Source organism: Rhinolophus sinicus, linkage group LG01 (assembly GCF_036562045.2).
Source record: "Rhinolophus sinicus isolate RSC01 linkage group LG01, ASM3656204v1, whole genome shotgun sequence".
Taxonomy (NCBI): domain Eukaryota; kingdom Metazoa; phylum Chordata; class Mammalia; order Chiroptera; family Rhinolophidae; genus Rhinolophus; species Rhinolophus sinicus.
The window spans coordinates 186,357,111-186,373,704 of record NC_133751.1 but is presented as its reverse complement, the minus strand read 5'-3'; the positions used below and the strand labels follow the sequence as shown (position 1 = coordinate 186,373,704).

General features: G+C 34.7%; 1 protein-coding gene across 3 annotated transcripts in view; it reads left to right on the top strand.

The window, feature by feature from the left end:
* ACADL (acyl-CoA dehydrogenase long chain) overlaps positions 1 to 15,218 on the top strand; it is a 44,409-nt gene extending 29,191 nt beyond the window's left edge. The window contains exons 11-12 of one of the 3 annotated variants that reach the window (XR_012489612.1): positions 1,247 to 1,356; positions 2,861 to 3,047. Coding sequence is in view for 2 of the 3 variants with exons in the window: in XM_074312579.1 (XP_074168680.1) it covers positions 6,857 to 7,034 (178 nt within the window). In the remaining variant the exon portion in view is untranslated. Of the gene's footprint in view, positions 1 to 1,246; positions 1,357 to 2,860; positions 3,048 to 6,856 lie in introns of those variants that run through there. The other 2 variants (XM_074312579.1, XM_019727007.2) reach the window with 2 other exon arrangements.
* Positions 15,219 to 16,594: the final 1,376 nt, after the last annotated feature.

The window sequence follows — 16,594 nt, the reverse complement described above, 5'->3', positions numbered from 1 at the left end:
AATGTATTCAAGAAGATGGAAACAGCTTTATGTTATCTGCTCACCACTAGGATTTCACTTTTAAAGAGAGTGAAGAGGTCAATATACTAAAGCTTGATACTTGGCTTTATTTGACTTATTATACAGCGGACTAATATCACATTTTTAATAGTTGAATAATGTTTTATTTTTGACTAACCATAGTTATTCAGGTTATACATATAATTGACTCATTTTCTGTAGCTATTGGGCAGCTCAGAATGTTTTAATCTCGGTGTATATCATTTACAACCTTTTATAAAAACTCAGCTATAAGTAGGGCTTTTTCCCTTTTTTGTGACTGTAGGCATGAAGTAGCTAAACGATTTTTTTTTAATCAATCCTTGAACTTGGATTTTGGTATATCCTTTTAGAACTACTTCAAACAGGACTTTCATCAAAAGCAGATTTGTTTTTTTATCTCTATATAGTCAGGAAATCAAAAGTAAACATCGAGTTATGGTAGCACAAATTAAATTATCACTGAAATTTTTCCTGAACATTTTCATGTTTTATTCACAATATTAACCCCTCTATTCACAATAATTCACGATGTTAGGAAAGTAATATAATAATGGATGTTTATATTTTTTTTACTTAACTGTGCTGTTACAACTGCTGCTGGGAAAGTAGACATGTGGTGGCTCAGTGTTTGTCTGGTTTAGTTCCGGGTTCTAAGGAAGACGTATTAGGTGAAGAGCAGTCAGCCATCTACATAGCCCAGGACTGAGTATAAGTCTTGGCCTCTGTTTTCTCAGAAGCTATTCCTTCAGGTCATTAGCAAGCAAAAAATGGTAGCTTGATGGCTTAGTATTTGAAATCCCTGGTTTCAGTTTGAGAGACTTATATTTCCTTTCAGGAATAATAATCCCTTTCTTGGCCAGCTTGTTACTTCAAAGATTGTATGAACTTTTAAACTAGATTGCTATTTCTCTCCCCAAAGACGTAGAGAAGGAACTTCTTATAACAAGAGAGAATAGTAGATAGTATCAGAAAAAACTGATTGGACACATTAGTGTGTGGATGTGTACAGACTGTGATTTAATAGAAAAAAAATCTAAGTGCGTTTCTTATATCCTCATATTAAGCTATATATAGTCTTTGTGTGTGTGTTTGTGTGTTGCTGAGTCTTGGTTTCATAGAAAAAGAGGTGCTTTTTGTTTTGTTTCATTTTATTTGTTTTTTGTTTCTTTTTAAATAACTGCTCTTAAGAATGCATTTATTTCAGTCTTAATCACTAGGCTTGGGACCTGTGAGAAGTGAGGCTTAAGCTTTGCCATTTCAAGATTTCGCTGCCATGCAGGGAAGAGCAGCCTGAGACACAGAGCTTCATCATTTGTGCGGTTAAACATTCATTCTGCTGCCTTTCTCTGTTAATTTTAGTTGATGACTGAATTTAATTAGTAACCTATAAAAGGTCTACTGATCTCTGTCGTTACTTATTCCATTGGAATTTCTGTAATGGAAAAAAGTGCCCAACCCAGTCCAAAAATGTCTAAAAGCATTGAGATTGCTTTAGTAGTCTGAAATGCCAGGTAGATCCTCTCAATGCAGGGGCTGGATTTTGTGGACAACAATGGAATCTGTTCAACAGAAAAAAATATATATTTGAAAACACAAATGTCTCTAGATTTTCAAGTTTCTCTAGACAGTAGGTATTGAGACAATAAAATTCCTTTGTAATACAGTAAATCAAATCTGTAAATATTTATTGACTACTTACTCTTTGCAAGGTCCCATGATGAAATGTGGAGAAAGATAAATCCAGAATAGGTTACGTTTCTAGAGAGCTGGCGCATTTAATTTGTCTCAAAAATTCAATTAAAAAAAAACAAAAACATTTTATGCTTGAAAAAGAAATGCCTTTGAGTTTGTCTACTAGAAAGTCCAAAGCTCAATAACTAGCTCTGCATTCCTGGGTCAATGAAAATATTGTGATGTAATAAAAAAGATACTTGCCAAAAATGGCAGGATACCTACCTTCTCATCCCAGTCTGCTGCTCATTTGTTATTTGAGCATTAAATAGAAACTATTAATGAGTAAATGTATTAACTTCTCTGCACCTCAGTTCCTTTACCTGCAAAACAATACAATATTTATTCTCCCTGATCCCAGAGCTGAGAGGATAAAATGAGACGAGAAAAGGTAAAAACAACTATACAGCATCATGGTTATTGTCATTGCTACCAAAAGTACATTTTTGATAACATTTTTTCTATTTTTTTGTGCCAGTGAATTCAGCCACTCAGGATTTTAACCTCATACATTACTGGGGTGACTATTAACCATTTCCAAGAAATAAGTTACTTGTTAACTTTGTGAGAAGTAATATTTTCTAAAGCATCATTTTACACCCCTGACGGCAGCAGTGGTGGTGGAAATATAAAGGGATGTTAGAAAATATATACACTCTTTTCTCTTTTGTTTTCTACAAAACTAGTGGACTTCAACTTCCTTGGAAAACATTAAAGATAGCAAGAAATTAAAACATTCCATCCATTTCTAAATCTAAATTGGCCTTTTAAGAAACATACCATATGTGCTGACTTTTACAAAATTAAATCAAACAAAACAAACCTATAAATGTTATTTTGAATTTGTAATCTCTTCAAGCAAACTAAAACAAAGCTATATTGATAGATGATCACTATCTTAATAGAATTCTGTAATTAATACAATCGAGGATGAATGCCATACTGAAAAAAAATTTATGAAAAACTTTTATTGTTTGGATTTCATTAAATGAATACTTTAAAGTAATTAATAGTTACATAGTGAGAAAATATTTATAATTTCTAATATCTTTTATTTATTCATTCAATCATCTTCTGATTTATCCAGAGCTTATGTGGATGCCCGACTTCAGCCAATCTATGGTGGTACCAATGAAATAATGAAGGAGCTGATTGCAAAAGAGATCATCAGTGACAAATAGACATCTGCCCACATCCTGGAATCCTATTACAACTAATCTGGTTTTAAATCTACTCAAAATAAAATGCAACCTGGAGAGGGAGGAAACACTAAACATGTTTTTGTCTGCTTTCCTATAGAGAAAGAAATCAAAAGCAAATATAAGATTAACACAGTGGGAGGAGAAAACTTTGCATCCAAAGATTCTAAAATTCTCCTACATAAAGTTTAAATTTTAATTTTATATATAGTTTAAAGGCAAAGATTTTCTTATTTTACAAGCCTTAGGTGTTTCACTTATCCCTAAAATTCTGAAAAAAACCCATAATTTATTAAATGTTTAAAATTGAGGCAGAAATAATTTTGTTCTTATACTATAAAAACAATAATAATACAGCACATTGACATTGAAAGGAAAAGAAACATAATTTAGAATACAAAATAGTTTCAGCTATGTTTTGTTTGAAATGCCCCAGAACAGTGGAATTCTACCCCTCTACCCTAAGTCTCTGTTCTTAAGTCATGGAACCGTGTCTTCAAACAAAAGTTTGTGTAGAGTCCCTTAAAATGCTGATGAATGAAGGGCTGCTGTAGTTGAAGCAGGAATCCTTCCACTTAGCTAAGCATTTGCCTAACCCCACTAGAGAAGTCATTGGTTCTCTCATCCACTGACACTTGGGCTTTCAACAGATTCCCATCCCAGTTTTACAGAAGAATACAGAATAATTCATTATCCTTTAGTTTTAAGATATTGGTATATTGTGTAAGTATCAAAATAGTGACTTTTATTTTAGAACAGTGTATTTTTTAAATTAATTTAACAAATTCTTTAGGTCTTCTACACTCCAGGCTGTTAAAAATATGATGGCAAATGAAACTTGGCAAGATTCCTGCTAATGGATGAATAAACAAATAAGTTATAATAAATAAAGAAGTAAATAAATAAACAAGTTCAAATCATGATAAGTGCCATAAAAGGAATAAAGTAAGCATTTAAAATAGGAAAGAAAGGAAACGATGTTTGATTTGAAACTAAAAGTAATTATTATCAAAAAAACAAAGCATCAATTTAATTTGTAAACAGTTGGCATCATTTCGGTACTTGTTTTTCTTTGCATATACTGGTGAGACAGTGAATAAAGTAGTTTTTATAAGGAAAGAAATATGTATTCTTTTTCAATTTAGAAAGCCTAAACATTTTATTTGGTGTTGTTGGTATTAAACACTATTTTTTAATTCAACCAGTATGATTGGACAGAGCAGAGGGAAGAGAAAATACTTTCATACCATTCCTAGAATTATACACCTGACTTGCTCTTGGGTAATTTATTTGATTGCCAGCTTGAGTTCTTGCTCATTTGCATTAAATATCCATACCAAATGGGTTAAAGTAAATTTTTATTAGGTAGTATACCGTATTAGCAGCTTTCACTTCCCTCATACTATCAGGAAACAATATACGATTAGATGGATCAACCCTCACCCCTCAGCCTCTTTCTCTTCCTTTCCCATTCTTAAAGGAAACTAGATTTTAGGAATACAACATCTGTAGAATATAAAGTAAGTTAACATAGTAGGGAAAACCTATTATGTAGTGGTAGACAAAAGTGCGTTTGAATGATAACGCTACCATTTAGGACCCATGGTAATTTATTTAACCTCTCAGGATTCTTTCAGGTGCAAATGACAAAAGAAACCCAATTCACACCATCGTAAGCCAAAAGTGAATGTGCTAGCTTAAAAGGATTGTGGCCGTAGCTCATGCAATCTAAACAACTGTGGGTACTAGGGTCTCAGGGGCCTGATTTTAGGGTTTAAGCCTGCCAGCACTTACACTGTACACACTTATTTTTACCTTTCTTTGTAAATTGGCCTAATGGACACTGCAGAGAAATTTCATTACAGGGCCTATAAAAATGACCTTGGGCTGCTCCAGGATCACATCCCGGAGCATAATGTCATTATAAGGTAGGGGAAAGGAGCACTGTGATTGACAGTCCCATCAGGAGCACAGAGACTGAGAGAAACAGTTCCTGGAGCAGAGTGATAGTATTAAAAGAAAGGGAACAGAGAAGTCTGCTGGGCAGACCTAAATCATACACACACATGCACAAAGCTATTACAGTTCACTAGAGCTAGGAATAGGTTCTAGTAATTTTTATATACAAGAAAGTGAAAGGATTTCTAAGGTAAGATACTATCTTGGAATGATCGCTGGGACATTTTCTATCTCTTCTAAATGTGTTGCTTATCTTGCCAACTATTGTAGTTTTGCACCCTCAAAAGAAACATAGGTTGTGTCATGAGCTTAAAACTGAAAGCAAAATAGGGAGTTCAGAATGTGCTTCTTACCCTTTCATTTGGTTTTCATTTCTTAAATAGCTAATCGTTGTGTTTTGTTTGTGTGGCTTTGATTGCTGTTTCCTAGGGAGGGAGTTTATCGTCTGTATCTCACACAGTGCAAAGTGCTCAAGAAATGATAAATAATAATAGTGCTCAAAAGAACAGATTGGACCAACACAGCAAGAAAGCCACAGTGTGTAAATAATTAATGAGAATCAAAAAGCTTGAGTAATTTTGGTTTGCGTCTGAGATTTTTAGAATCATAGTTATTGCTTTAAAATTATTTTTGCCCTAATTTCTTTGATAGTGTCATTGAAAAGACAAGATGTAAGAAAAACTGTTTTGAATTGCTACTGTAAAATCTAACTGCAATCTTCACTAATCTAGTAATTTTAGTAGGTTACTGCACAGGTATAAGATTTCTAGGATACTAAATTTTTTCATAGGTCAGTATTATTTTTGGCATACACAGCATTTATTTATTTGGAGTCATTGGAAAGATTTGACATTGAGATGGAAACCAACTATAGGCCTATCATGTCTACTGCTTTATAATACTTGTTGAAAAGAAGTTCTACTCTATTTTTGAATTCTAATTTTCCATTTTTAAGAAAATTGTTACAGAAAACTTCAAACATACTCAAAAATGGGAAGATTGTATAATGAACCTCGAGCTTCAACATTTGCCAATGTATCTCCCCCACTTTTTTTCTCAATTATTTTAAAGCAAATCCCAGATTTAATCCTATCTCTTATGTATACATGTATTTCTAACTGATGAAGATTTTTTGTTTTTTGTGTTTTTTTGTTTGTTTTTTTCACATAACTACAAGGCCATTATCATACTTTAAAAACTTAAATTTAACACATAGTTCCAAATTAACATTAAATTTTTCTTGGTTGTATCAGTGCCTTTTGTGGCTAGTTCAAATCGGGATCCAAACAAGGCCAACAAATTGCACATTTTTATATTGTCTCCTAAGTCTTTGGAGCTGAGCGTCGGTGGTCGACCGGTTGTCTCAGTGGTTGGACTGTGGTGTTCATAACACCAAGGTCAGCAGTTTGAGTCCCACATGAGCCAGTGAGCTGTGCCCTCACAACAAGACTGAAAAAATTGAAAAATAATGATCTGACTTGGAGCTGAGCTGTGCCCCCCACAACTAGATTGAAAAATGATGACTTAACATCCTGGAAAAACACACTGTTCCCCAATATTCCCCAATTAAGAAAGAAAGCAAGAAAGCAAGAAACAAAGAAACAAAGAAAGAAACAAAGAAAGAAACAAAGAAACAAAGAAAGAAAAGAAATTGACAAGCTGTTTTTCCAGTGTCTATCATTTTGTCTTGCTACCAACAAAGTAAGAGTTCCAATTGCTCTGCATCTTCTCCAGCACTTGTATTTTTTTAATTTTATTTTGTTCTAATAGGTATGTTGTGGTAGCTCATTATGGTTTTCATTTGCATTTCCCTAATGTTTAATGATAATGATAACGAGCTTTAAATGTGCATGTTTGTCTTCTAGATATCTTCTTTGGCAAATGGTCTATTTCAGTTGGTTTGCTTGTTTTTTTGTTTTTTATAGTGAACTTCAAGAATTCTTTATATATTTCAACACTGTCAAGCCAGGCAAAGCCAGGCTGACAGATTCAGCCAGTAAAGGAACAAGGAGCCTTTTTGAGACTCACTTTACAGCCTACATAGAGAGTGAAACAGACAAGTCGCCAAAGGTATCAGCTCTTTGTGGCCATTGCACAGGATGACAATGAAACAAGAGGCCAGAAGACTACAGCAGGAGCGATGAGACACTCTGTTGCTGAGGAACCCATTCCATGATGCTACTAAGCAGTTTTATAGCTGCAAGTGTGCCTTCAGGGTGGTAAGGCAGAAAGCCTCAGCCCCATCAGAACATTTTAAACAATAAGAAAATGTCTCCCGACGACCTCTTTGGTATAGGGAAGCAAGTGAAAAATGGCCTTGTAGCAGCACCTCACAAGTCTCCCATGTTCCAGGAGGGTTGCAGGCATTCTGTTGAGATTCAGCTGTCCTTCGAGCCTTGCCTGTGTGGCCTAGGTGGCAGGGTGTAAGGTCGTCAGGCTCTGGCTGTTCCCCCAGATGCAAGTTCTTTGTCAGATACGTGGATTTGTAAATATTTTCTCTATATGTAGCTATAGTCCTTTTATTCTCTTAACAGTGTGTTCTATAAGAGCAAAAGTTTTTAATTTTGATGAATTCCAATTTATTTATTTTTCTTTTCTGTATCATGCATTTGGTATCATATCTAAGAACTCTAAGCCCAAATTCAAGTCATAAAGTTTTTCTCCTATGTTTTCTTTTGAGAACTTTATGTTGTATGTTGTTCATTTAGATCTGTGTTCCATTTAGTAATTTTTATAAGATGTGAAATTTACGTGGAGGTTCACTTTTTGACATACAGTTAGTCTAATTCTTCCAACACTATTTGTTGAAAAGAGTCTCCTTTTCTTCATTGAATTGCCTTTGCACTTTAGTAAAAAATCAATTGACCATATTGGGTCTCTTCTGGACCCTGTACTGTTTTACTGATCTATGTATCTCCTCCTTTGCCAATACTATGCGGTCTTGGCTACAGTATGTTTATAGGAAGTCTTAAAATCAGATTATGGAATTCCTCCAATGTTATCCTTTTTTTTTTTTTTTTTTTCAGAATTGTATTGGCCATTCAAATTCCTTTGCTTTTGGCACAAATTTTTGAATCAACTTGTCTATATTTACAAAAAGAAAAAACACTGCCGGTGTTTTTATTGGAATTAGAGTAAATCTGTAAATCTCTTTGGAGGGTATTTCCACTTACGCTGTGTTGAGTCTTCCAATCCATGAACAGGGAATGTCTCAATTTATTAGGTCTTCTCTGATTTATTTCTTCAGCATTTTGTAGTTTTCAATATAAAGACACTATACATATTTTGTTATATTTACACTTAAGTATTTTGTTTTATTTTGGTAGCTACTGTAAAATGTATTAATGTCTAATTCTGGTTTACAATTGTCTATTGCTAATGTAACTGATGTTTGTTGGCCTTGCATCCTATGGTTTGCTAAAATCACTTATTAATTCTAAGAGGTTTTTGTAGATAACTTGGGATTTTCTACATAGAAAATATCATCCATGAATAGGGCCAATTTTATTCCTTTTTAATCTACGAAGTCTGACAATTAAGTTCGCAAACTAACCCCAGAAAAAGTGCTGAATACCTCATTGCTGAATATCACTATGGTCACCTTCGAAGTACTCCCCTTGGGAAGTTATGCACCGATGCCAGCACCTAGTCCACCCTTCAAAGCAATATTGGAACTCTTTTTCTGGAATGACCATCAAAGCTCTCATCATATTACCATTGATGTCCTAAATGTCATCAAAACATCTTCCTTTCAATATTTCCTTTATCTTCGGGTGAAGAAAGAAGTCATTGAGGGCCAGATCAGGTGAGTAGGGAGGGTGTTCCAATACAGTTATTTGTTTACTGGCTAAAAACTCCCTCACAGGAAGTGCCATGTGAGCTGGTGCATTGTCGTGATGCAAGAGCCATGAATTGTTGGTGAAAAGTTCAGGTCATCTAACTTTTTCATGTAGTCTTTTCAGCACTTTCAAATAGTAAACTTGGTTAACTGTCCAGTTGTTACAAATTCATAAAGAATAATCCCGATATCAAAAAGGTTAGCAACATTGTTGCAACAAGTTCTTAATTGTCAGACCTCATATAGGCCTTTCATTTCTTTTTCTTTTCCTTCCTTCCTTCCTTCCTTCCTTCCTTCCTTCCTTCCTTCCTTCCTTCCTTCCTTCCTTCCCTCCTTCTCTCCCTCCCTCCCTTCTTTCCTTCTTTTCTTCCTGCTTCGGTTTTTTTCTCTTTTATTGTGACTAGAACTTCTACTACAATGTTGAATAGGAATGTTGAGAATGGACATCCTTGTTTTTTCCTTACCTTAGGGGAAAAGCATTAGGTTTTCACATTAAGTATGATTTTTTAAAGTAGATTTTTTTGGAATTTCCCTTTATCATGTTTAGGAAATTCCATTCATTCTTAATAATTTGATTTTTTTATCATGAATGGATAATGAATTGTGTCAATTGCTTTATTGTATCAATTGATACAATCATGTGGTTTTCCTCCTTTAGACTATTGATATAGCAGATTGCATTGATCGCATCTTGAATACTGAACCAAACTTACATTCTTAGGATAAATCCCACTTGGTAATTGTATATTATAATTTTTACATATTGTTTGGTATGATAATAGTTTATTAGGAATTTTTGCATCTATGTTCATAAGCAACATTGGGCTCTAATTTTCTTTCCTTGCACTGTCTTTACCTGATTCTATTATCAGGGTAATGCTGACCTCATAAAATGAGTTAGGCATTATTTCTCCCTTTTTCCTCCATGCCATTGATTTGTTGGAAAATACCTAGTCATTTATTTTGTAGACTGTCTACCATTATTGACTTATCTGATTAATTTTTCATGGTGATTCCTAATTTATTCCTTTATTTACTATGTTTCTTGTAAACTGATTGTTAGACCTAGAGGCTTAATTAGATACAGGCTCAATATTCTGTTGCATCACACCATGAGACATATAACATGTAGTTGTCTCAGTTTTAGTGATACTGAGATTGATCAGTAGATTCAGATAACATTAGTCTGATACCTCTGTAAAATTCCCTGTCAACATTTTACCTGGTGGTTTTAACATCCATTGAGAATTAGTTTCAAAATCTATTATTTCATTTGAAGTTCTAAAAATTGATTTTCTAACATTTTAACTCCTTTTGAATTAACTTCCATAAAGAAGAACTTTCAAGTTTTTGGTCAGTCTGTATGTCTGATGGGCCCTCTCAAAATCAGAAGCTGAGACACAGAAGTACAAAATGAAAAGGGAAGGAAGTCATATTGGGCAGGGAGAATGGAGCCTTAGACAGTGAAGCAGGTCTGACAAAATTATGCCCTATGCAATGAGGACCTCTGGAGTAAATCCTGCCCATTAGTGGAGTCCCACAATTGGCAGGAATGGCCAGTCCCTTGTTCCTCTTCCCTGCTCAGTCATTTTCTGGGGACTGCCTGGGAAGAGGTAGCCTTGGCTTAAAGCTAATATGCATCCTAAAGGTGCTAAAACCTGGAGGCTCAGTTAACTGTGTTCCTTACAGCAAAACAGGAAGTTCTTTCTTGAATGGAGATCTGGGATTTATACCTCCATGGCTACCACATCCTGAAATACAATTTGTAAATGAAAGGCAGAATAACTTCCTGATTTTTTTTTCCCTTTCATCAATTTTCAGAGTAATGAGTGGAGGCCCCAGCAACCTCCAATAGGGGTGATATTATTAGTATTAATAAGGACTGATGGATTTTGGAAATTTAATGTATTTTAATTAATTGCAGTCATTCTTTTTGATTCATAAATTGCTTCATCCTAGGCCAGTTAGAGTCCCTTTAAATTTGTTCTTATATTTCCTTTTTCCTTTGTATTATGGAAAATATCAAACATACAAAAATACAGAGAATAGTATAATAAGCCACCATATATACATCGCCCAGCTTTGACAATTACCAGTTCATGACGGAGCTTTAGTCATCTATAGCCCCATTTGCCCCCTACACTCATGGATTATTTTAAGACAAATACCAGACATCATGTAATCCTGAGTCATTTTGACATGACCTGTTATTTATGACAGTGTCTTTGCTCTCTAGCACAACAAAATTTCCCATACCCATCCCATACAATTCTTGCCCTATAGCTGAAATCAGCCATTTTTCCCCCCAAAGATCCCCAGTTTATTGTAGTGGGGATTTTCTAGTTTCAAGCTATTACCAAATGTATTCGTTTATTTATTTTACTTTACATTCTGTTTCATAAAATCCCTCTTGAAATTATTTTGATTACTAAAAATAATACATTTTCTTCAGTCTTTTCCTTAAATCTAAACTCACCAGAAGTTTATCTTAACATATTCCAAGAGAAGTTGTGTTTCATTTTACAATAGAAAATTATATTAGATAGATTTTTTTGTGTTGCAAGAAACAGAAAGCTCAAATCAAATTTGGCTTAAAAAATTAAGGAAGGGCTCACAAAACTGGAAACTCAGGGCAGACTCAAAGCTGGTTGACTGAACATCTTAGCTTTGTCACTAAGGACACACTTTACCACTTGCTTTCCATCTCTGTGTTCTGTCATTTATAGTGTAGACCTATTTCTTAAACTGGACCATGGGATGGGCTTTCTTGTTCATGTCTAGAGTGAGAGAATAGACTTGTACCTAGTATTTTGGGCATAAATGCTGAAATTCACTTTCATGGGGCTAGTTTGCATCCCATGCCCACCTCTGAACCAATGATTGTGACAAGGGAAATAGAATGTATTAATTGGCTTAAGCCAGGTAGGGCCCACTTTGGGACATGGAGGTAGGAGCAGATTCACTCAAAGCACATGAGTTGGGTGGAGGGCTGAATACTAGCAGGAAAATTAGGAAAGGGGAATTAGGGAATATAAATCAAAAGGCAACTAACAAATACCTACTATAAAAACTACAAACTAGATCCTGGTTGTTGGGATTAGTGCCTGTAGATTGTCATATCTCAAATGAGACATAGTCTCATTTTTTGATGCCACTTAAAAAAAAAAATGTTTATGTGACTTTTGTAGAAGAGAGTTTCAATATTCACCAGTGCACAGATCTCCTTTCTGGGCACAAAGAGAAGTTTACATTTCCTGATTCCCTTGTAATTGGGCAGGACTGGGTGACTAGTCCTTGCCAATGGATTATACATGGAAGTGACATGTCTTATTCTGTGGCAGCAATTGTAAAAGTGCTGTAGAGGTGACATAAAATCAAAGCATGGAATACAGATCCAACATATGGAAGACAAGTGCTTTGAAAAGTTACCTGGACTTGCAGCAAACTTTGTATGAGATGGAAATAAACTTTTTTGTGTGTTAAGTCACTGTAAGTTTGGGGTTATTTGTTACTGCATCATAAGATGGCCATCATGACCAATACAATGTTCATATGTTCTTGCACATGATACATAACTGAGGAAATAGAACTGGTGTTACAATATATATGTAACACATTCAGTGACCCCAGGAAATGGCCACCATGTTTATATCTCATATGAAATGAATCAGAATGTTGAGATTTTTTTTTTCAATTGTAGCAATTTCTGACCAATATTTCTGGATATGCCTGTTTAGTGTAAAGATTTATGGGATTAATAACAAAAACAACACCTTTATCATTTCATTTATGCAAAATTCTTTAATGGTTTCACTAACACCTACAGAATAAACTTTACATTCCTTACTTCACCTTACATGAAAGCCTTCCATATTTTGGTCCTAACCTACCTTTGCAGACTTAGGCACCATTATTCCTTCAAATTACATCAATATGTTCAGCATTCTTAACAATCCTGGGCACAGCCAAAGAGCCTGAAAAAGGGATTGTAGTTCAAAAAAATCTATTTTAGCTATGTCTTTGCTTGACCTTACCCCAAACCAGCTTGTTACATTTAGCTGACCAGTTTTAGACATTGTGCTTTGGAAACTGGTGGAGTCCATTGCCTAACAAACATATATTCTCCTTGTCTTTCTAAATAATAATCCCTATATTATTGGAAGTGACAAGTGTTCAACTTTAGTTGTATTTTTGTCTCTTTTGCAACTAGATAGATCTGTACAATGAAGTTGTAGAGTTGTTGAGAGGGATAGGAGAGGCAGCTTAAAGGCCTTGTTTGCCTTCTTTCTTTTTCTTGCCTCCTGCCTGGGAAGTGGTATGATGATGCCTGGAGTTCCAGTAGCCATCTGGGACTATGAGGATACTTTGAGAATGGAGGCAGAGAGAATAGTAGAAAAGAACCTGAGGTTTTGGTGACCTCGTGGAGCTGTTATATCAGCTCTGGGCCATGTACCTCCAAACTTTTTTTAAAGCATATTTTATTGAGTCTTATAGTAAGATGCACCATTACTTACATACTATTAAGAAAAACACCAGTGACAATAAAGCCAATACAATGCTTTCTTATTGTATCAATACTGAGATTATTCTGATTTCAGAAATGTTAAATTCTGAAAAACAATGTGTCTTAGAATCAATAAAATAAATTATAAGAGAGAAAATTAATCCTTATGTTTTTAAGCCATCACTATTTTGGGCTTTTGGATGTATTTCACACAGGCTATCTGCATCCTAACGGATACAGATTAGTTTTTAATCTTTCTGCCTGTATATTTTGGACCTAAAACTTTTGGGACTTCTGAGTCAACCTTCATCTGAGAGTCCTTGTTTAAAAAATCAACTTTATTGAAGTATAATTCTCATACAATAATGTGTACCTGTTTTAAGTATTTTGATGAGTTTTGACAAATGCATGCACCAATTTAACTTCCACCATGATTAAGAAATAGAGTATTTCCATCACCCCTTCTACCCATCTCACTCAATTCCCTCCACCCCATGTTAAGCAACCACTCATCTGCTTTCTGTTATTATAGGTTAGATTTGTTTTTTGTAGCACTTTATATAAATGAAATCGTACACTAATTACTGTCTTTTTTGTCTGGCTTCTTTCAGCATACTGTTTGAGACTCATCTATGTTATTCCATGTATCAATAATTTGTCTCTTTTTATTCCTGAGTAGCATTCCATTACATACACAATTTGTTTATCTTTTAACCAAGTGATGGATCTTAGGTTGTCTCCAATTTGGAGCTATTGGGACTAAAGGTGCTATTAATATTTGTGTACACAGGTAGTCATTTTTTACTCCCCTGTAGCCATGGGTCAGTTCTAACCACTCTTGTATCCTGCCCTGGTTCTATGAATCCTATAGCTCTTGCTACCAACCATGCCCTTTGTCTACTTCTGATATTGGCTAGTTAGAGCTAAATCTGTCCTGAATAGGAATTGTAACCTTTAGTCCTGCTGCTTCTCCTACTCCGCTTTCTAAACATGATCATAAAAAGAAGGAATAACATACGCTAAAATATGACAGTGGATGACAGTCGCTGTGGGCATGGAAAGATGGAGGAATAAATAGAACAGGCTTCCAAACTAGCTTTCTATTCCATGAGAGGTAGTGAGAAAAGAACTCTGGCTAGGGAGGTCTGTCTTCATATCCAAGATTGGTCATTTATTAGTGTGAGAATCTAGAATATAATATTTAACCTCATTAATTACCCCTCCCCCCCAGAAAATGAATATAACATGCACTTTGCAGAATGTGAGAATTAAATGCATACATTCATGCAACAAATATGTGTAGATGACTTACATGTGCCAGGCCCTCTCCTAGGCTCTGGGGATACAGCAGTGAGCAAAACAGCAAAAAGTGCCTGACCTCATGGAGCTTAAGATTCTAGTATAGGAAGACAAGACAACAAAAACAAAAGAATCAAAACCTATGTTATGTTAGATGGTAATAAGTGCCATGGAGAAAAACAGAGCAGGAGAGGGGGGATAGAAAAGGCTCTACTTGTAACCTATCCTCGATTGTGAGCTATTTAACACCAGGGCATAATCCTTCTCCTGTATCGGTAGCATTTATCACAATGTCAGCTGTATATTATTAAGTGCCGCACATGTGTTTCCTGAATGAAAGGACTGAATAAAAACAGTGTTGAGGAAAGAAGTTTATCTCATGAAATCATTGTAATGTAGCTTACCTGGACACTTTTACGGGCTTCCAGACAGGTAATAATTATGTCAGCAAGAATGGTGCCCTTCCCTTCTCCTTGTTCTCACTGGTTTTTGAAGTCTCCTAGTCACTGTTATATTTTTTCCTGGAATCAGAATGTACTTTTACTGTCCTTTCTGAATAATGACTTATGCTTTATTTAAAATAAAATAACTACATGCATTTTTCAGGCTTTGATTGAATAATAAATGTAGAAAACCATTTGACAAATGATTCAGTATGTCAATTATTGTATCAAGGAGCACTGGTATTCTACAGTTTCTGAAAAACTGGCATGCATTTTCAACCCCTGCTCTCCCTCCCCAATTCCTATTATTTTTAAAGTATCATAAACTGAATATAAAAGGAATAAGAAAATTTTATTTGTATGATGTCTTGATAGATTGAAATATTTGAGGTCTGCAAATTTGGAGGACTGCAGGACTAACTATAAGATAAAAGAATTAACCTAGAATATTGGACACAGCCTACCTCCTAGGGGTTGTGTGATGAACAAACTAGGTAATATATGCAAAATTGCTTTCTGAATTATTACTTGTATAATTACAAAGTTTAATGCCTATCTCATCCACTATAAATTCCATGAGGGCAGGAACGAACTTTTTTTACTGCTGTATATCCAGTACTGATCACATACATTTGGCAAATATATGAATATTTATTTTAATAATTGATAATTATTTCATAGGCGAAAACTATCCTCACATGATTTCATTGCACTATAATTCCTTCAGGTTAAAATCTGAATTCCAATTATTCAATATTTATTCAATCTAATTGACAGAGTACTTTTCCAGCCCAATAATATGATATACACAACTTCTACTCAAACTCAAAAATACTATCTCCTGAACTATTGATGCCTTCTTTCTTTCTCTGCCTAAAGTCTTTTTTAAAATATGCAGCTCAAATAAAATAAAATAAAATCTTCCTTTGAGCTATCTTGACACATGCTTATCTGACTTCTCAGCCTGTTAATTAAAAATAAAACATTTTAATGCCTTATTCATTTTTGCATTTCTGTTCCCAGGGACTAGGACAGCCCTTTGAATATGGTAAACATCCAACAAATATATGTTGATTTAATTGCCACAACATATCATTCATTTATAATTTGTATTCCAATGACGGTAGATCAATTTCCTCAAACTCTTCCTTTATCCCACATGAAGGTGAAACTATTGTTCTGAGGAATTATTAAAACGCATTCTCTCCTATAAATGCAGCTTGTCATAAAAAAAATATTGCAGTAAAGTCACTATCTACTAGAAAGATCAGTAAGTAACAAGCTGGTTATTTTCCAATTCCAGTACTCTGTTATATCTTACGCTTTGTTATAACTCCAATTCCTTGGATTACCCCCACCCCCGCCATGATCTTATCCAATTAATAAGGGTGATAAAATGGCAATTGTCTTTCTGGATCTAAATTTCTAGTGTACTTCATCCCCTAAATCATTCCATGTGAAAATTAGGTACTTAGGAAATCCTGTAATCCATCATCTAAAGAGCTATATTTAGTCCTGAGTCTAAAAAAATAAATAAATAAATAAAAATTGAGTGCGTGGCTGGCGAAATGCAGGGTGT